General features: G+C 26.4%; 2 protein-coding genes across 8 annotated transcripts in view; both read right to left on the bottom strand.

Annotated features, from left to right (window-relative positions):
- Nucleotides 1-19,283, bottom strand: part of LOC111033667 (serine/threonine-protein kinase tricorner) — a 133,923-nt gene extending 114,640 nt beyond the window's left edge. The window contains exons 1-3 of one of the 6 annotated variants that reach the window (XM_022314532.1): nucleotides 18,757-19,282; nucleotides 18,489-18,611; nucleotides 1,458-1,515 (exon numbers count right to left, since the gene is read on the bottom strand). In XM_022314532.1, coding sequence (XP_022170224.1) covers nucleotides 1,458-1,515; nucleotides 18,489-18,509 — 79 coding nt within the window. In that variant the 5' untranslated portion in view covers nucleotides 18,510-18,611; nucleotides 18,757-19,282. Of the gene's footprint in view, nucleotides 1-1,457; nucleotides 1,516-16,502; nucleotides 16,802-18,488 lie in introns of those variants that run through there. The other 5 variants (XM_022314531.1, XM_022314534.1, XM_022314533.1 and 2 more) reach the window with 5 other exon arrangements.
- Nucleotides 19,284-20,519: 1,236 nt separating this feature from the next.
- Nucleotides 20,520-23,420, bottom strand: LOC111033674 (NADH dehydrogenase [ubiquinone] 1 alpha subcomplex subunit 13). 2 transcript variants are annotated; one of them, XM_022314544.1, is made up of 5 exons: nucleotides 23,270-23,420; nucleotides 23,072-23,194; nucleotides 21,925-22,075; nucleotides 21,651-21,862; nucleotides 20,520-20,650 (listed from the first exon to the last, which is right to left on the bottom strand). In XM_022314544.1, exons 2-4 carry the CDS (start codon nucleotides 23,166-23,168, stop codon nucleotides 21,655-21,657), a joined length of 456 nt encoding a protein of 151 aa, XP_022170236.1. In that variant the 5' UTR covers nucleotides 23,169-23,194; nucleotides 23,270-23,420; the 3' UTR covers nucleotides 20,520-20,650; nucleotides 21,651-21,654. The 2 variants fall into 2 exon arrangements, with proteins under 2 accessions (XP_022170236.1, XP_022170237.1); XM_022314545.1 differs by having other exon boundaries at nucleotides 23,276-23,420.
- Between the last annotated feature and the right edge of the window lie 65 nt (nucleotides 23,421-23,485).

Below are 23,485 nucleotides of genomic sequence, written 5' to 3'. Positions count from 1 at the left end.
GGAATTAATTATTTCCCTAATTGTACTCTAAACTATTCAAAATGTAATTGAAATATAGGTATACCCATCGTTATTTTTTACGATGATATTATGTTATTTATACTAACAAAATGGGGTCAACCATACTCAATCGCTATTACCTTCAATAAGTTTGATTTCTGAAATAAGTACCTACTCTTATTCATTGATTAAATGTACTGCAGTCTGCAATGTATACAATAACAATAATATAGATGGGCGGAATCCATCTAAGCCGTGATGTGTACTTAATATTAAATAACAAATAGCTGTAAATTGCAATGTATGATTCGAATAAGAAATATATTATGAACTAAATAACAAATTTTGCAAAGTTTATATTCTTATATATTAACTGTCACTATTTTATAATCCATTAATTTAGTACCTACGTTGGTTATTTTTAGTATAAATAACATTCAAAACATTATCCAACTTAATCTAAATCGTAAACAATTTTTTTAAATAATAATCTACCACGGTATCTTATTACTATTGAGCTTTTTTTAAAAAATGTAATTAGCTTAGCAAACATACGTGAAGGCACGTGCTTTTCTGTTTTATACCTATTCGATTGAACGATATAACATTTAAATATCAAGTTCCAAATACCAAATCTTACTAATGAAATGATTAAGCCTTATTTATGGCATTACATTAGGTTGAACAACCGCATACATATAGATATAGGTATACGTATGCAGTGCTGCCCAGACATAAATGTAGACACAATAAATACAGTTATGGTTATTTAATTAAATTTTACACAATCCATCAGCTTAAACAATTTTCAACAATACATATTATAATGCAAAATAAATAAATAAATAGAACAAATCAAAGTTGGCCAATAATTCACCTTTCACATTTCCCACTACGCGTAGGTACGTATGCCTATATATATATATATATATATATATATTAGCCAAGTTGCAGATATTGCTTAACCAACTCACTGCCCATTTGCTAACCTAACCAATTAACTAACGGTCGTCTATGCAAACCGTCTGCAAAACACAATTGAACTTCACACGATATTCTTTGGGTAGGTAGGAGGGTATTCCTCGGTTGGGACTTTCGATAACCTACTACTCTCAATGCATCAATTAACAATTAAATCATCTAAAACACGAACACGCCACACGTCTCCCAATCTCTCATTGTGTGCTGATTATAATATGTAGGTATACATTTTATTCATACATTTTATACGGTATAAGTAACTATTACATAGTAACCGATGCCAATCTGCTGCAACCATAACACATTTTATAATTGTTTTTACCGGTTAATATCGATCACATAGTTATAAGTGTAAGTATATTTTAATAATGATGCATGCAGTACTTATACCAATATTGATGTATAATGTGGACCGTATAATAATATGATTAATGGGCGCAGTACCAAATAGTATATAAAAAATTTAACAACATTACATTTTATTTTACCTGTTGCAGCCGAGCTTGTCAAACAGGGCCATATACAACTACTAACCTGAAACAAATGTTTAAAAGTTCAAATAAATAACACATTTATAAACAAATAACGTGAAATATATAAAAACAAACTTAAATTAGTGATTAAAGTTTAATGACATTTTCTAATTACCATTTAAAGTTATTCGAAATCATCAATCGTATACATTAGTATAAGTACCTAATAACACTAAAATACTAGATAAACAATATAATTGTAATGCTATACTATGTTCCAATGTTAAACACTTATATTATCCGAAAACAACATTTATTAAAGATTTAAATTTAAATAATTTACACATAAGTAATATTTATTAAATGGTAGATTTAAAATTACAGGAATACTAGATAGATTACTAGAATACTTTTTATTTTATAGTGAATACTACCTACCTACGTATTATATCTTTAATATACCTACCCAAGATATAAAGAGTTAACTATATTAAGTTTATTATTAACTTGTACTTAAAAGTATTAGACAATAAAAATACTTAGAATTTTTTTTGATACCCATTTGTTTGAATACACTATAATAGCTGGTAGTTGCGTATACAGCCATTATGAAATGATATAATATAGCGCATATACTTCAATAAATTATCAAAACACTTAAATTTGAAGTATTGATTCAATAGAATAAAAATCTGCCATGATTTGTAAAAAATGGAATAAGGAAACCTAAAACATAATAAAACCTAACAAAAACTATTATGAGACAAATACAGATGAGAATGGATATAATGTCAAAATAATTGAATAGAACCAGAAATCATAGAATAAACAAATTGGTAAGCATTTTAATAAGAAACAGATATGCACGCGTATAATGGCCACTAAGATACTAAGTAATCCGAGGAAAAATGAATGTTTTGCTTCGTTACAAGTATAATAATTAATAGTAGATACCTAATACCTATTCTATACATTAAATATGATATTATAATATATTCTCGAGGAAGATATTAAATGCTTTATTAATTAATATGAATCGTAACTAGACAAACTTTATAACAACGTGGTTTAACTAATTTGCATATTTCCTAGCAACAGCCGGTAATAATTTACTTGATATGTTATAAATTATAAAAAATATTACTTGTTTTCAAAAACATTGATAGAAAAAATAATGAAAGAGAATCAATACTACATTACATACTACCTACATACAGTTAGACAGTTATGGTTATCATATTGTACAAGAATTATTATTAATTTAACAGTAATATTTCGAAACTATACAAAAAGACGAGACGACCGTTTTGATATAGATGTTGATAGATAAAGACACGCTACATTATAATTTCCAGATAACCATACATTTATAAAAACAAAGCTGACGCCATGCTATTATGTTGTTAAAATGTGTGTATATGATATATATGTATTATGCAATATTTTTTAACACTTAAATATGAAAAAATAGTTTTTTTTGTACGTTAGACAAAAATTATGGACTCTTTAGGAATACAAAGTGTAGTAACGTAAAGTGTTTGTCGATATTCAATCGATAATGACGTTTTTAAAATAAACAAAAAAAATAAATGTTTATACATCGCGTTCAAATGGAAAGTTGTGTAAAACAAAAATATTTTAAAATTCAATGCTAAATGCACAAGCGCATACACAAAATTTTCACATTATTAGATTTTAAGCGATGCAAGGAATATTATAAATTATACAAGTTTACAATGATTAGTGTTTTCGTTATTTTACGCTTTTTTCGACGGAAGAAGATTCTATAGATCTTTTATAGATTGGTATTTGGATGTAGTTTGCACTTTGAAATGTAATACTAGATTCTAAGTAAAGCAATGAATGTATTGTTTTTTTAATGAAATGATTTATAAATTTGAGTCTTTATTTAAATGATTTTGGGTATAGTGCAGTGGAAATATATAAATAAGGCTTTTACTGGTATTTAAAAAGAACAATTTTCGTACACATTATTTTTATGAGCAATTGTAGTTCAAATGTTGATGACGTATTGGATATTTATCCCCAAACGATTTTTATTATTTTGTGATTATTCAAAAAGCGTTAATAACTTACACGTAATTATTATTTACTACATAATACATATAGATAAAATGATATGTTCAATATATTTACATTAATTGAATGGTATCAACAGCATATAAAAGAATCGTTGTTCGTCGTATATTCATATACCTACCTAGTACCTATATATGATTTATCATTGAATTTAATTTTAAATTAATTTTTCGTTACAGAGTGAGTTACAAGGTTTTTTTAGAATTGAACAATTCTTTCCATTAATTTTTATTTTTTGTACTTATAGCATCACGTTTTTGGAGCAGTTTATAGATATTAGGCGGGTACTAAATTTGATTCAATCGTCAACATTCACTGCAGGCGTCTCTAGCAGCAAATTGGTTCTAGTCTAAAATAGTCAAACCAGAATATTTACGCAACACCAGGTTTGTTGAAACGCATATGAGTTTAGTACTGCAATAAGAAACAATCGTATATAGTTGACATAAGATTTTCACCAAGTACCAGCGGTATTAGCATTTTTTTAACGGAATATTTTTTTTTAAATATTTTATAAATTATTGACATATTTATAGACATTTGAAATAGTTTTTAATTAATTTAATTAATGTTAACAAATGGGTGTATTTCGGTGAAAAATGCATGAAAATTGAATACAAGGTTCTTGATTAGTCTTTATCTACAGTTCAAAAAAAGTCAACAAATTATAGTATCATGCTCACTTGAAGGTTTTTTTGTTTATTAAATTTAATATATCCAGACATTCACCTAATACATCATTTTTTAAATTAACAGATTTCTTAAATACACTTTATTAGAGTCATTATATTATTTATTTTAACAATAAACTGTACAAAACAAGGCAATTAAAAATCTATTCTCAGCTCTTAACATTTAGCTTATAAAGAACAGAAAAAAGCTATTCAAAACATTAATCTTCTCTGAACAACACGATTTGGCACAAAATGTTTTAGGTGAAGGTTGAGCATTTCAAATGAATTAAATCACTCGTCACTAGTGAAATGTAGACAATTACTTCTCCTACATCGGTGTAATTGCTATCCATAAAAACGATTATCGTGTGCTCGTTTGTGTTATCTCAATGCTAATTTATTTATTTATCCATTTGAATCGCTTAAATAAATATTTTATCATTGATCGAATTTTTTTATCATTATCTCACATCTTGCAGAAACCGATTGACAGTAGTAAATAATGGAGAATGGAGTGGCTCGATGGTTGGCCTCAGTCACTACATGTTCTAAGATCGAGTATCGCCAGGCGTCGCTAGTTCCCGTATGGGTGACCATTAAGGTTTCTAGTGAAGAATCCTCGCCCCTCATACACATGTTCCTCAACCAACTGTAACCCTCTATAAAAATAGGAATGGCCATACTCACCAATGCAAGATCAAAAAAAAAAAAAAACAATAGTGTATAAAACATAGAAAAATAAAAATAAATAACATTTCAAACTCCCAATATATTAGTTCTTGGTTATTTCAATTGATGTTTTGTTTATACATATATATATATGTATAAATATAGAGTATAAAACATAATATTTTTATAAATAATATATTTACATCTATTTCATCCTTCATTATTCAATAAAAATTATTAGTCATCAACTTCTTTTAGAATTATTAATTTGTCATCCTATAATTTTTACATTTGTACACCTAGACGTCTTACACTATAAATTATAATATCATTATTTTTTTTTTTATTATTATTCAACGTGGCGACAAAGGCCATTAGCTGCTGTAGGGGTAAGGTTGGTACGGTAGGTTGTTCTTACGGATGTTACGGTAGGTAACAAACACGTGTATGTGTGGCAAGGTTTTTAACTACTATGAACCCAGGTGGTCACCCATCCAAGAGTTAGTAGCTGTGGCCGTTACTTACTCCCAGTCGCAGAATTCGACTAGTAGCATCCAACGTGCAACGCCAAGCCACAATATCAATATTATATCAATAAATAATAATTGCCGAATAATAAATAATATGGGTGCGCCTACATTTTGTTCAATTTATTTTACTCATATAATAATAATAACACGAAGATAATGTGAAATATAATACAAATAATATAATATATAGAAACTAAAGTAACATATTTTATTTAAATCTAGTACAATATGTATTTAATTACAGAATTTTTGATAAAACGATTGCTCTAAAAACACATTACACATGCAGGTAAAATATAGTTAAAGGGTTTAAGTTGCGGGGACTGACGATAATAATATTTAACGAATAATTTCCCTACCAATTACATAATAAATTAAAAATTAAAGTACCTGATAAAAAAAACTACTATACCTACTCAAATAGAGACAATGGTAACAAATACTTGTTTGAAATTTGCATAAAATATGTAGCAGCACACAATTAACTCACCGAGTAGAGTAAAATTATAACAACCTGATGTAAAAATAAATAAAGCCCACGATTCGTACATTTGCGGACTGAAATATGGAAATTAATTAACCTTTAAAGTTATTTTTTATGTGAAAATAAAATCATAAAGCTGTTTTTAATGTTTTTTTTTCCAATAATACCGAATAACAATAACTAGGTATGTAATATTATGTTAGTCATACGAAGATTGGGACAGCTGGAAGTGCTCAAAAATATTTGAGTGCTTAATTATTTTGATAAATGGTATAGGTGTGATTCATTATAGTGGAGTACTGGTGTATTGGGGTCATAAGATTAGAATATGGTTGATAATTCCAATGAGATGGCACATTAAAAAAAAAAAATTCAATGAAAATTATAACATTGATCTTCGAAACACCAAACATTTCCGTATATTAACTTAACTACAGCTGATGTCTATCAATAATCATAACCTCTTCAATATATCGTCCATACATTTTTAAGTTTGATCAGTTTCAAACTCAAAATATTTTGGTCGCCTCATAATTTCACTAATACACTAAGGTTGCAAACAAACTAAGCCTTCCTCTTCGGCTGAACGAAAGCACCCTGAACTCTGAAGATATTAGGATTATTAAGGGAATACAGTACTGAATGGTATAATTGAGTCTCCTGAACTTCTCTCGCTAATTTCTTTTAAGGTGCCACTACGATCTACTCGTTCCAATGCACCTTTTTATATTTCTTGCACCACCACCAACTATCTTGCAAACGAACCGTTGAGAAGATAAATGACGAACGCCAATGTAGACTCTAATTTTCTATTTTAGATTTTATTTTGTATTTAAGTAACTCAAATTTCAACACTGTATGTAATGAATCCTATTTTACTAATTTTATAATTACCCTTACTAACTTTACTATATTTAAGATTTTGTTTTTTACAATAAAAATGACTACTTGCAAGATGTACATACTAATGTAAAAAGGGTCCACCCGGTGAAATAAATAATATTTTCTGGTTTTCAAACAAGTCATCATAACACTGAGATTGATTTTTTTTTAATGTACCTGCAGTATACCTTACTCATAATTATAATATGTTTAGATTTTCTTGAACATATGATTAAGTGTTTCAATATCAAACAATATACCTAGGCACTAAGTTATAATGTTGAATGTATTATTTTGTGAGAAGGGGAGATGCAGCATAACGTGTGCTCTGCTTTAATTATATAGCTGTAAAATCCTAAATACACCACCACCTCATAACTAGTTATAAGTCCTGCCCAATTTTTTTCCACAAGTATACAGTATGATGTATGTTTAATGTATGTATAAAAAATATATTCTTATGCAATATTCTATACGTAGTTGTTGAGCGATAGTAGGTAATTCGATTTATTACGCAGGCTACGAGTAAATTAATTTTAACTGCAACTGCGCAGGCGACGCATTGCGTTTACGGACGGTATAAAACTCAATAACCGCAGCACCCGACGCGTGTGTAATGATATGTAAGTATATACGCTCGAGCGGTTTCGAACCACGTAAAAAAGGAAAAATAAATAAATAAACTTAAAAGGAATAAGAAAAAAATCAGCGAAGTCACTCTGCTGTAAAGTAGTTTTCGAGTGTACCTCGTCATTGAGTAGGTCACTGTGGGATGTATTAAATTTAAATGCAACGATAAATTTTTATCATTATACACTAATAACGATTCTGAGTGGAGACGAACCGTAGTCAGCCTAATTTCTAAGGTTATCTTATTATATACATATTTATATTGCTAAAAGTAATTTAATTTCTACATAAGTAATACAGCGATAGGTTGAAATAATTTTTGCCAAAAACAAATCGCATATACCTACTATAAATTATAATATACTATATAGGTATATGAATCGTTTACAATATTATCATTATATTATATTTCTTACAACATAACTAGTTGTATGTCAATACTGGCGCACCATAGAACCGCGGTGACAATTATAGGTCCATTGCATATAAATTGCATAAAATTAATTTAAATTGTATTTTGAATATTTGATTGTATTATAGTAAGTAGTAAGTACCAATACACATATTAATGAAGAGCTTAAATTCTTTAAGGATATTATTTTTTTGAATTTCAACAAAATAACAAAAATTATTATTTTTTGTTCGTATAGAATCTAAAAACTACGACAAAATCGAAAAAGAAAATTTACTATACATTCGGCACACGTACGTTCAGCCGTCATATCACGTACGTCTCAGCAGCCGCTTTTCACAAGTGAACATCCATTGTTTCAAGCCATTTTATACGTATACGATATAGGTATAGGTGACATAATATCTATATTCTATATATATATGTATATGTACACATATTTTATATTAAATGATAAAATTATAAACACTAACCGTACATATATAAGCATAACCGATCCGGACGGTATCGACCTTAGACCATTGATGGGTCTCATTAAAAATAATAATAACGATAAAAATGTATATTTTTTTTTAAATTTTGTTTTTGAACGACTTCAAATAATGTGAAAAATATTTTCAAAAATGTAAGAGTTTTTGAAATAATGAATGTCTAAAGTTAAATAAATCACCCAGCATATATATAATAGGTACATGCATACGGAAACACCTGCGTTATGGTCTCTGTTGTGAGACTTTCCATCGTGGTCATGATGATACACTTTGGTTTACCGTGGGTGATTATGGAAATGTAAACTATTCTATACATAGGTTCCAAACACAACACCATGCTGTATTATAAGAAATACTACACATTACCTACATAGAAGTAGTTGGAACGTCATAGAAAATAAGTAAATATTTTAGTTTTTTTTTTTCTATAAGCCTCAATACAATTTTGTTCGTTGGGTCAAGAAGCTAGACAAATTAAAACGAAGCTCCACACACATTTTAATAATATTAGTTTAAAAATATAAATATACATATGAAAGATTTTTTTTAAAAGCATTTAAAATTCAAATGTTGACCAAATGTACAAATTACTTTGTAGTTGAAAATGTATGAAATGTTCAATTTGTATAGACAAAGATTGACAGTTAAAAACAAGGTTCCACGTAAGAAGTTTATTCTGAAACTAAAAATCTAAATAATGTGTAAGCACAGTTTTTTTTAAATTCAAATTTGGCAAAATTACATATTAAGACCAAGATAACAATTTTAGTTATTTTGTTGTAATTTAGAAATAGTATTCTTGGGTACAGGTACTTGATACTCTTTGAATATATTATTAAATTTCATACACACGACATTTTTAAATGCAATTTTTAGGCAAAATTTAATTTAATCTAATATAGTCCTAATGACTATAGAAATAAAATAAATTACTATAATCACAAAACTATCAAAAAATATACCTACTTCGTAATATCATAATAGGCTGACAGTCGACAGACCGTCTTCGTTCATAATCGTTTTTCGTATACAATGATTTTGAATCATTGAATTCAAATTTAACCTATTCATTATATGTACAGTGACTCTCGAGACTAATGTACCCACAGCTTTTTTTTAATGAAATAATGTTTTTAAAATAACATCATTAATTTTGCTTATTAAAATAACGAAAATTTAAATTAATAATATTTGAATGGTAAAAATATTTTGCATATTGTTTACGTAAAAATCATTTCATCATCAATTTTGTCATATTATGTCAGATTCTATTTTTGAAATAATTATGTGATTTCTGTTAATCAAAATATTCTTATACTTATTTAAATAAATAATAATCAAGTCATATCTATATTATATTATATTTAATTATAATTAGGCAAAGAAACGTAAATTATCTATTTTTAGTTTTTAGAAATGAAAAAAGCCTTGTTTTCGTACGTACGTTAACCGGGTTTAATTTTTTTTTTTAATATTTAATTACTTTTTTATTTGTACGACATATTTGATAAAAACGTACTGTAAAATTTAAATAAGGATTTGTTTCATTATAAAATTTTTCCACAAGAAAACTAAGAATCCTATACAAAAAATAAATTTACTGACATACATAATAATAAAATAAACGTAGACTATCGCATTGTGAGAGATATTTCAAATAGTTCAAGCATAACGGTTTCGTAATAGTCCAGCAATAGTTTCAAGTTCCAACAAACAGCCGCTAACTCGTGCATCATTATTTATAATAAAATATGTCATCACGTTTAATTTTATATCGTTTTATAACTGTTATTTAATCGTTAAAAAAATTCAATAGATTCGACTGAGGATTTCAAAAAACTATTGTTAAGTATTCAAAATAATTATTATCTATGATTGATTGATAAAATGTATTTAATCTTATTTTAGAAGAAATAGATATAATCGTTTATTTTTATTTTATTGCACAGCCTGGTCTGTTTAAAAATTAATTTTTTTGTTTAATTCCAGATTATTTTGTTCCTTGAAAAAAATTACAACTCAACAGTCAACTTGATTTTTAACATTTTTTTGTGTACATAAATGTATAGGTAGGTACTTCAACAAATTGTCCGAAAATATTAAAATGTATGAAATTATTAAAACATAAAATATAATCCTTAGTGTATGCATAAAGAACCTGCCTTTTTTATAATTCACGTCACTTATTTTGACAAAACGTAAAAAAATATTAAAAAAATTGTAATAAAATAAAGTTTTGTAACATTTAAAATTTAAAAACAATATACAATATCCAATAATAGTTTATTTATTATTAATAATTATAAGTGATTAAAGTAATTAAATTACAGTCTAGACTTCAGTAATAAAATTAATATAAATTTTACTAGATTTTAACTATATAATTACATGGTAATAGTTATAACTTATTTATCATTTAAATATTGGTTACCAATTAATAACTAAAGAGTAATGGGTAATTAAAAATAATAATTTTATAGAATATAATTGAAATGTAACTCTTAAAGTATTATCTATGATACCAAAACTTAAAATAATATAGGATAGATATGTTATTTTGTTATTTTACACATAAGCAGATCCACCCAAAGAAAACTAGGTAAAAACGATTGCCTATTTTAACCTATATTAGATTCCCAAACCAGAGAAGTAGTATTGTTCAAACAGCACTCCTCCGCTGTCGGTGGAAAAACGGAAAAAAAAGATTCCCAAACCAAGATAATAATATAATGTCTGATTAATATTTGATTTAATAATTAATATTCATAATGTTCACTGATTAAAAATATGCACTAACCAATTTGTTTAGATTCGTACATATATATTTATATCTTTTATACCAAGCGTACTTTAAGCGAAATTAATGTCGCTTTTAACTAACTCACATTAAACAGAAAAAACAAAAAAAAAACCAACCTGTTGTACTTACTGTAAATATTTAAATAATTTAAACAGTAAAATTACACAAAAACAAAAAAATATATAATGTCATCATCTCAACGTACTGACCACATTAATAGTCGTGGTTAAATTACAATGAAATTCTCTATGACTCTATGTGATTAAACTCTAAAGTTTAATTCATACCTATAATATTTAGTACTTTTACTTAAACGCCCTTACGTAATGTAATCTTAATAGAAGTTTCTAAATCACACTATGAAATTTCCCAAAAGTGCCTTATTTTTTTAAACATGTGGTTCAAACTTGTGTGTGTGTATGTGTGTGTGTGTGTGTGTGTACATTAATATACATGATATAAAATATAAAACAGTTAAAACTATAAAGAGGTCACAGTCTCCCTTTCTTGTCACTTATTTATCGGTCAACAATCATACTTAGTAAAGATTTATAACATATAGGTACCTAATAATTATTTTTATATTAATCTTTATAATTCTAAGACGTGTTAATCATATAATAGCATTAATTTATAGTAGACTATTTAATAATGACAGTAACAAATTATCAATTTTGAATAGTAAAAAATAATATTAATTGAAAGTAATACTAACACTAAAAACCCTGGGCAGTAACTAGTAGTATATAGGTACCCCAAAAAATTACAGGCCACAATTCCTAAGAAACTTTTATTACGAGACGTAAATTGTAATCAAGACAAGTAAAGGTACTTATATAGTTATACGCCTACAATATCGGTTCTACATAACCTAACCATTGGCACTACTAAGGGAACCTTGTGCACCCCCATAAAATGATAGTATTTTTGTTTCCTAAATACACTACTGTCTCAACTGACACATGGTCAACATATTTTATAACACGAGTTGAATTCCTGGCATTTGGCAAGATACACTTCTCTCTCATGGTTAGGTAAGGATTAAGCATTTAAACTTAATTTGAAATTGACTTCGAAATTAATATGTAGATTCAATGTTTAAAATCCCGAAATCCGTTAGAAGTTGTTGCGCGCACTGTGCAATAGCCGACAGGGGCAGATATGGACAATATATATTATTATACTAATAAATTAATCCATAATTGTATAGTTCGAATTAAAAATAACAACATTTGTCTGAGTAATTATATAATAATTTATATTAACATAAAACTATATTAATTACCAGGTTAGTAAAATGTATTTAATCAAAAATAATATATCTAATAATAATATATAAAATTGAAATATGACATATTGTTAACAGTCCTTCAATATTATTGTATTCTATAATAGAAAATAGAATACCGAAGAGTAATATTGTAATTTTAAAAATAATTATATAGCTCCAACCCATACAACCATAAACTAATAATTACATATTGTTACACACACATGTTGAATTATATTTGGCAATAGTAACCTACTGATAGCTGATGGAAAGAATAATATTTAAGTGTCCTTGGTTGGTAAAACTTGCTACCACCATTTTTGGTCAAAGATAATCATCTTAATATCTTATCTACTTTAACTAGTACGTACATGACTTATGACTAGGTCATATAACACAGAATCGGTACAAACCTTAATTTATACGATGAGGCCTTATTAGAAGCTTTCTTCTAAATAAAAATAATATATACAACTGATCGACGAGCCTATATAAAATGTGCTGAGTTGTCACTAAGTCAGGGGGAGGAGATACCTTACTAGAAATCTAATAAGATAATATATCACTGAGAACTTAAGAAATTAAGTACCTCGTTATCTTATAATTTTATATGGTATATATAATATGGTTAATGACATTTATAAAAAATATAATAATAATATATGCTCCAAATTAATTAGAAATAGATCTCCCTTTTTAAATGTACATACATAGGTACATAGTTTGAAAATAGTTATGTCAATGCTTTGGATATGACTTATAATTATAAGTTAGATATATAACATTACACATTACACATAACGTACATTATATTTTTATTACACAAAATTGCACAATTATGAAAAAGTGAGATACAGACGTTCGATCAGGGATGGGATTTGAGGGTGAGAACCACCCCCCCCCCCCCAAAAAAAAAATCTTGTTTTTTCGTTGGCAGAATGTTATCTCTTATGTTCATATAGAAACAATGAAACCACCCCCCTCCGCCTAGAAATTAATTTCTAGTTACGCCCGCCACTACAGGTTCGGCCAATATAAGGTAAATGTTGTTAATCAAAAATAGTTAACGCTACCACTACATATTTACATTTAGGTATAATAAGTAAAACTAAATATAACAAATCATTTTATTACTTTAGTTTTTTATTTATTAAAAATAGATTATACCTATACTATAAAATTGTATTGTGACAAACCATTAAACGACGAGGACATAAATTGTAATATGACATGTAAATTGTAAGTAAGTAAATTCAAAAACCTTAATTGAAATTTACTTATTGATTTTGCAATGAAAATTACATTATGCAAAAATACTGTTTGGAGATTGGATATTTTAATTTTGATAGGAAATGCGAGGATGCTTTCTATAATTACATCAAACTGCAATATGATGAAATCATTAAAATAAGCTGTAATTTTCAAAAATTAAAATGTAATATTATTAATTTTATACATTTAGGAGAAAATGCGTACCTAAATAAAATAACTAACATAATTAATTAAAATATTTACCTACATAACTAACTCAACTAGGGAAATTATATACTTTTAATAATTGCATTTATTATGACAATATTCACCAATTATTAAGCAGTGACATTTTTATTCAGCCGTAACGATTCGCCGATGAACTAATAAGAATTTTAAAAACAAATTTCTAATTACCTATACCACTATATCAGAGTTTATTCCAGATTTCAAGGGGGGCAATTGATATATTGATTTTACAATGATTTGTGGTTTTTTATTTAAACTTAAGACTTCTAAATTGAATACAAGATCTTACATAAATATTTTATTGGAATTTAAAAAAAGTTTAGCATAAAACCACATACAGTTTAAATTTTGACATAAAATATTCAAACTTATACCTACGACTTTTGTTGTTGTGTTATTATTCAGAAAATAAATCAGTTGATAGGTACATTGTAACGCTATCCTGCCATGTTTCGATACTAGTTAAATGATATTATTTTTCAGAAATAAATTTTCGGTTATTTTACATTTTCGATATTGAATCTCTTTTTTGGTAAAAAAAATTCAAAATTGAAATTTAGAAAGTAAAATGGTTTTCTAACGCCAATTTTGTGAAAAAATGAATCGTGTTCATATTTATATTCAGTGATTACTTTAAATTAAAATACAGCACAACGAAGTCGGGTTGGTAATAGCAAATTTTTATTATCTAATATTTAAAGTGGTATGTTCAAAAACTAAAACAATTTTTTTTTAAATAAATCTAAATCTAAATTATCTAATTAATTTTACCAAATGTCCAACTTAATTTGCTCCTTTTATTTCTTATTCGATATTTAAACAGTCACTATACTATATAGAATAGCCTACTACTTGCAGATTAAAGGGGCAAGAAAGACTAAATGCCTTAAACACAAAATTACAAAATTTAATTCCACATACATAAAATATTCCCAGTAGATACTCGACGGTGGCAAAATGCAATAATCAATGACCCACATACTCGAATACAATAAACAAACAATTCCGTCAAAACTTCAACAATTTTTAGTCATGACGAAAATTATTTGAGATTCACCTCTTCCATGGAGTATTAAAATCATATTCATACAGGAAATGTATTTAATTTATACAGACTTGCAAAAAACAACATTGATTACTATAATTATTTAATCATCATTCAATGACAAAAATCATACTCAGATCCATTCAGAGAAAACAACTACAATAGGTAAATATTGAAATAAATATAAAATAGAACATTTTTTAAACAAAAAGTATTTTATTTATTACTAATATTATGTTAATCAGCAGTTTCAATCAATATGTATAGTGTATATTTATTATATTATTTTATTTTTATTTATATTATACTTTATACATTAGAGACTAATATTACTGAGTTATTACATTTTGGATACTAAACCGTATTATTTTATTTAGTAGTAGACAAAAATTATTTTGGTAACAATTGTATTACCAAAATATTCAATTATAATTAAATATTAATTTGATTGCTCTAAAAATTAAATAAAAATTCAGATATAAAATCCTAATACAATTTTCACCAAAAACCACTCTGCTGTACAAAATGCATCCAGTGTACCTTGTCATTTGTGGAATCATTACACTGTAATGTATGCATTAAATTTGATTTCAGATGATACTGATAAGTCATTGCATAAGAAAAATAATTCTGAGAGAAGACTCTCTGTCGGCGTATATTATTAAGTATATTATTTTGTAATATATACATACTGCTATTACAATAATTTATTTTATTATTAGTAGTATGATGGGTTAAAAAAATATTGCTGAAAACATAGCTTTATTATATTATTAATATTTAGATTTTTTTAGTTCCAATAAGAAATACTTATGAGGAACCTTGTACTAAATTGTCATGCTATACCTTTAAAATTTAAATATTTTATACATTTTTAACTACAAATAATTTGTAAATGTTCGTAATTTTTACAAATGTAGTCAACATTTAAACTTCAAATGCATATGAAAAAAAAACTGTACCTATATATACTATATACTTAATAAGTTCAAATGTGTAGCTATAATACCAACTTATTAGACATTTTTTATTAAATTTTTAAGTTTTTCGACAAAGCAAAAACAATTTTCTTAACATTCATAGAGGAAAAACTATAAAATTTAAATGCCTATAAATAGCTCAAAAGAATATTTTGAAAATTATACCATTTATAGAAATTGCTTGGGTATATAAATATTTGGTGACATTTTCTAGTGCCTATAGTTATTTGTTTTTAAATTACAAAAAAATAATAACAACAATTTATTCAAAAACTAGTCTTACCCAAATATTTTTAAAAAGGTTCTTCCCCAGTCCCAACTATATTCACATTCCTACCAGAAAAATTAAAGTTGAAAATCAAAGTATTTTTTACTTCTATAAACGTTAACATACAAAAAAAAACACACATCATTTTAAAATCAATTCATTAATTGCTCCACTTAGAATATAAAATAAATATGAGTGTATATACGTGCATATAAAATAAATTTATGAAAGTGTACCCACAAGAACAAACATGTTAAAAAGATTATTAGACCTTACAAAATAATAATTTTACAAGATTATTAAATGAACTTACCGCCAGAAATTGCATATAAATTTATATTAGAACAATATATATTAACCACGAGGTCTAAATTAAACATGAGTTAAGCTCTTACATTTGTTAATACTAGTGAATAGTATATAAAATACTAACTCTGAATGTACAAAACAGCCGCGTTTACAATATTTGTTCAACTGCTAGGAAGCAAACACACTTAATGACTACACTGTTATTGTTTTTAATATTTTTCCATAGTACTTTCGAGGGGGAAAACAACACCAGCAGTCAAAATGAATGTAAGTAGAAAAAAACAGTAAAGGTAAGAATTTAAAATAATGATAATTGACAACTATTAAATTGTGACATTGAACAATTAAATATCTATGTACCTACAGCAGTGTATTCAGATTTTATATCACGGCCGTCTGTTGGTACCAATAGTTAAAGTGGAAGAGTGATACAAAATATATAGCATATATTATTTTACTTTAGATATTTAACTCCTCCCTCTACTACATTATAGGTGTATTTAAAAAATATATGATTATTTACAATATTTTAACACTCTTCCCTCCCCCCATCCGAAACTTCTTTTAATCCACTTCAACCTTTAATAATAGTAATATTTATAAATTACTAACTCTTGATGCCCAGGGATAAATAAATACAAAATGTGTGCACACCTGGTTTAAATAATATATATGTTAATGATAAATACATATATTTTATTAGAACTTAATTTTAACTTATTATGCTTCAGAAAATCAATATTAAAATTAACCCACTCTCTACTGAAATAAAGATTAAATGTACTTTTCTATGTTAGAGATTATTCTATATTATATTACCGCACAACATTTACTCTAGGTACTTTCACACAATTTTTGTTTAAAATATTAAACATAGATTAGATATTATGCATTTCTCCCTGTTTTTGAAATTTGAAATCTGGCAACTCTTTACTTATAAGTACATCCAAGAAAATTAAAAATATTATTAGTTAACTATTTGTTTGAAAGTTAAACAGCTTATAAATAGAATAATAACAAGCAACAAGATAATCTCTAGAAGAAGATTTCAAGGAGTATCCGTTAACTTCAAGCCTTATAAAAAGTATTATTATTAAGTAAATGTTATGTAAATAACAAACATAATATAATTGGGCGTTTAAATGTTTTTTTTATCTAATGTAGTATTCAATTTGTGTATATGTTTGACAATATATTGGGTGGGTAGGTAGACTAAAATCTTTGTTCCGTGTGTTAAAATAGCTTGCTCTGACAATGATCTATACACATACATATTATTATATTAACATATAATATACATGCCTTTGTAAATAATAGTATAACTTATTACTATCAACCACAGGCTACAAGTATTACAATTATTTATTTTTGTTGGAAGGGCCTAAATATACTGTTTGATAATGTTTTATATTTCCGTGATAAAGACACAAAGTGTTGGACACACACAAGTGAAAAACACAGACCACAGTAAAAGACAAGACGACAAGTAAATTGATTCATTTATCATTTAATTTAAATTTAAAATTCAATAATCAATCATAGCGCATAGACCATAAGTCATAACTCATTAGAATACGTGATAATGTCTTATTATGTTACAATGTTTATGAACTTTCGACATGTCGACATCAATATTATGCTAAAATTCTATATTTACATGTATACAATTAAATCAAATGTGTACGTATAAAAATAACATGGGAAAATTGATAAGATTTGTATGGTTTTTATTTTACTGATAAGCTATCATCAAGATAATATACATTAAAATTTTAGCCAAATTATTTTCACTCGAATAAACAATAAACATGTCTTAATTCAAAAGAGTTACGACAAGTATGCGAATTTACATTCCAACGATTAGAACATAAAGTAGGTACTTTAATTGAGAAATACAATTGATCAAGTATCATCAAACATAAACAATCACGTTTATTAGGTGTTCATTCAAACCTACCCCAGCAATTATTTACTATTAAAAGTTAGGTACCTGATTGATCCGACGAAACATGATCTGGAGAGGTCGGAGCGGTCCCCTCCAAATCTGACTTGTCTTCCAATGCTCCTGCCAGCTTAATGGTTTCGTTTCTTTACGGACAAAATGACAGTCAACCTGTTCATTAAAAATAGTTATGGCTACAGCTAAACAAAAATAACTAAACACTTAGCCAAAGTCTGAAGAAAATAAGAAATTAAATAAAAATAAAAAAGTGGAAAACAATGTGACTGTGCATTGATATTGTTACATAAAAATGTACCAGAAATTGATCTTGAAATACTAGGTAAAACGTCCGGTACAATGTAAATAAGAAGTGTTTATCAGCTTAATAAAGTGCGCGAACTGAACATAGCTGATTGATGAACTGCTGATTTGAACGGCATACGGTACGAACAAACGTTGAAAATTAAAAAATATTTCACAAAACTAACTAAACTAAAACGAAAAATCTTCAATGATAAAAATGAAAAGATTTAACTCTTTTGTTTACTATGTTTACATATCTATTGATTGGTTTTTATTTCCACTGGTTTTATCTCTCCGTCGGAGGCTGCAAAACGCATTCCTCAGGTATCAGGTTAGCCAACACCGATACCCCGGTCACTGATAAGTGATAACGAATAAACGAGTTTAACGACCCAAGAAAACCGCGAATCGGAAAACTCGGACATCAGCGGCGGTCTGAGTTCCTAACTTTTTGCATAATTACCAATTGAATAATGAGCCTTTTTTTTCAAGCAATTAAAAGTTCATGGTCAATCTATTCGTAAATCTGTGGTGACTGGTGTTACTAGTAAATTATTAAACTAATATATACCCATTTTGTCTCTAAAATATATTTAAAATTTATTAAAATTTACTATTTAGAGATGTTTGATTCTAGACTAATTAAATCTATATACTTAAATCTATTCATGGTAAATGTATAACATAAATAAAAAAGGTACACGTCATGCCGTCATGGTTAGGTTTGATATAATAATATTTTATATTATTATATGTATAATAGTATGTATTTTATTAGTTATTAGTCTTGTGTTGATCAACTACTAACATTTTTTTTGTACTTGTAAATCCAAGTATTGGACTTGAATTGAGTATTCGTATTACTTTTTTAAAAATAAAAACTAAGAATACTGTACAAATAAATTTTAAAACTATAAAACTTCAAAATACTCAAGCAATTTCAAGTACTCTACACTTTTTTTGAATACTTATAATTAAGTTGGGTATTCAACTTTATTTGAGTACATGACATTTTTCGAGTACTCATATTTTGAATTTGACTCAACTGGAAATAATTTAAACACGACAAACGCTCAATTACTTATTACTCTAAATCCATACAATTTTCTTTTTTTTAACATAAAATTAGAATTCCAAATTTTTTATTTTTATTACTATTCCTTTCTCTTCTTTTCATAAGAAATAAATTAACTTTAATAACTTAGAAGTAGAGAGGATAGAGTACATAATTGTATCTAACTATACAGACTAATATTATGTAAAATATATATTGTTACTATAATACTATTCACATATAAAATTATAACTGATTATACTTATTTTTTATTATTAAAAACAACTACCTAGTTAGATTATTAATTATGTATTGATTGGTGCTAAATATACTATCAAAATAATAATAGTAAGAGTTTCATCCAAAACATACTTATTTTGAACTTTTCTAAAGAAAGAAATGCTGTAGAAGGATAATAATAATTAAAAACTATAAAAATATTTTTCTGAACAAAGCACTATAAATAGTAACAAAATACTGTATGTTAGTATACTTTTTTTAAAAATACATACTACAAAAAGTGTGTTTAAAACTTCATTTATAGGTAGTTTTATTAATTTAATATAAATTTACTTTTGACATGGTACAAATGATCTATTATTTTAATTCAATTAGGATGACAATCTTAAAAATACATTCATTTTATTAATTTTAACCTCACTTTTTACCTATTAATTCTTTTAAATAGATAATTTAACTACAAATAAAAAATATGAAGAACATAATTAAATTATTATTTATATTTTTTTAAATGTTACTATCAAAAAAAAAAATTACAGTTGTATTGAATCTAAACACATGTAAGACGACAAATATTTAATGACTTGCATTCTTGTAGAAATTGCACATATACCTGTAAAATATTAACATGAAAATTACTTAAATAAATAAACTGCTTAAATGAAATATTAGAAATTCAAATTGAATTTAAAATGTTAAATTTGATAATCATTTTACTAAAATATTAATAGCTATAAATATTTAAATTTCAAGATTAAACTAAAAAATAATTTACTAAATTAAGTAAGAATAGCAAGTAATTGAATCTCAATTGCATGAACTCGGTATGTTTACTATTATAAGTTTAAAATTAAATATTTATTTTAAAAAATGTATATTATATAAATAGTAACATAATTATATAGTATATTTCATATTGTGTAATATACTCATATTTACTGTATATTCTAAATAACATTTAAGATAAATATATAGATATTAACTTAAAAATTAATATACACTAGTTTAAATGCCACTTTAAAACTTGAGAAGTTTTAAAAACTATTTTATAGTACACTAAAACTATCTTACATAACTACATAAATCTTGTTTGGGGCCCATGCAAAGTTTCCAATTTCATTTTTAAAAATCGATATTAGTCCAAAACAGAATTTGGAAGATTTTTTAACGACAAAAGCTAGATTTGAAATTTTTATGTCGAAGCATTGTTGAACCATCCTTTAAAGTAATACAATTATAAAAATAATGCAAACAAATAACTCAAAGCACAATATACAGCCTCCAAGTATTTGATAATGTAAATATCAAAGTTTATGAATAAAGTACTAGATTTCTATATTTATTTTATAATTTTATACAGCATAATATTTTTTTTTATTAAATTGATAATTTAAATCAGAACTATGAAAACACTGAACTCCAACTTTCATTTCATTAACTTAGTCTACTTTAATAAATTGATGAATCGTTTATATTAAATTAGTTTTAACGTATTTATATTAAGCTATATATTTTACAAACTAAATTTTAAGATTAAAATACTTTTTACATTAACAAGTCCTCTTGACATGAATAAATAAATACAACTTTTAAGGTAATAAAATAATACTTACTTGTTTATAGATATTTGTGCCAGTAAACTCGGTCAAACAATACTTTATCGGGAGCATGCACATAGTACTCATTTAAGCCTGGTTCAATGAGTTCCTTTTTATCAACTGTCTTGTACACAGGCTCGCCATATAAAGTTCCTGTTTTCCATCCTTTGACATTTTTCATCAATTTTTCTTCAGTTTCACGATTTTTTCTTAATTGCTTTAGGTATCTATAATAACATATGAATAACTTATTATTAACAGTGTCAAAAAAAAAATGTCTATTACTTACTCTCTGTCAGCTTCAGCATCTAATAGTGGTGTAATAGCAATAAGTGAACTACGTGATTCAACTTGATATCTATCAACTAGTCGGTCATTCAAAAGGTATAAGTACCAGCCAACACCAGTACAAACTATGTATGTACCAACCATTGCTCTACCTAAAATAAAAATTAAATGTTGTAAATATTTATTTAAAGTAGAACAGGTACCTCAAATATAACATTTTTATTTTATTATTATTTATTCATTCATTTATTTACTTATTTATTTATTTAAACGCCCGTGAGAGCGCAAGCATTAATGATTTGTTCGTCACATTTTACCTAAATGGAAAAAGGCCTATGAAAATTAAGAGATTGGGTTCTATTAAATGCCGTACAGGACACAGAAGAAAAAAACATAATATACTCCACAGATGTAGATAGAGCCCTTCGCCAGAATGCACTTGTGGGTATAAACAAGTAAGTGCAATACACATCATTGAAGAATTTCCCAATTGGCTTCTGCAGTGCGGTATAAAAGAACTAAACGCAGACCTATGATGAAATAAAAAAATAGGAAATTGTGATAAAAAAAACTCTGAATAAGATTAAAATTTAAAAACCTGCTTCACTGATTAAAATAAACAGAAGAATTTTATTATTACATATCAGGGATGGCCAAACCACAGCTAGTGTCTTAACAATTTTACTAATATAATAATGCCAATAGGTAGTTTTTCTGCAATTTATATTATTCTTGATTATATTAAGTAACTCGCTACTCTCTTATCACTAGCCCTCCGCTATAATAAATATATACATTTGTATCAGTCACCTAAATAAATTATCAAAGATAACTATCACAAATTAAATGCTTATGTTGTTGGATATGTATCATATAGGCATGCAAGTAAATATATAAATGAATAATATAGGTATTAGGTAGTATCCAAAATTTAAATAAAGAGTTTAATAGTATATTTTGTTTAAATTCACATATGTTTTTAGAATGAGTATATTTAAGAATATTGAAATCAAAAATTAATGGTTGGGAATAGTTTAATATCCAATTATACCTAATAAAAAATTGGCATCTTTAACATTGATTATGTTTTATTACTCATAAATGATTTAATAGCAGTCATTAAAGGCACATATTCATAATTTACTTACTACTGGCAAATGGTTTAGGAAACACTCGAGCAAAATTGATCTTCCGGTAGCCACCTTTGGGAGGCATATCCTGTTTTACACGCTCTGCAGTCGCCATGATAACTTCCAAATTACTTCAAAATACTAATAGAGAAAACATGTAAATAAAATATTGTATAGTTAATGAGTATAAATTGTATGTTTAGAATAAAACATTACTTTTACCAGCAAACACAGAGAAAGACGACAGTAGAGAAATTATAAGCTATTAACTACAATATGATATTACTTTAATATCTATGAAAGGCTACGAAAGTACGAAGCACGAAGTATGAAGGACGAGATGATAGATAGGAAACGAATAGACGATCAGAGCAATATGTTTTATGAGGAGATAAAAAATAAAAGTGATACCAATTTTGATAAGACCATTAA

This window comes from Myzus persicae, unplaced genomic scaffold (genome assembly GCF_001856785.1).
Source record: "Myzus persicae strain clone G006 unplaced genomic scaffold, MPER_G0061.0, whole genome shotgun sequence".
In the NCBI taxonomy this organism is placed as follows: domain Eukaryota; kingdom Metazoa; phylum Arthropoda; class Insecta; order Hemiptera; family Aphididae; genus Myzus; species Myzus persicae.
The sequence above is the reverse complement of the archived record's forward strand: the minus strand, read 5'-3'. Positions and strand labels throughout refer to the sequence as shown.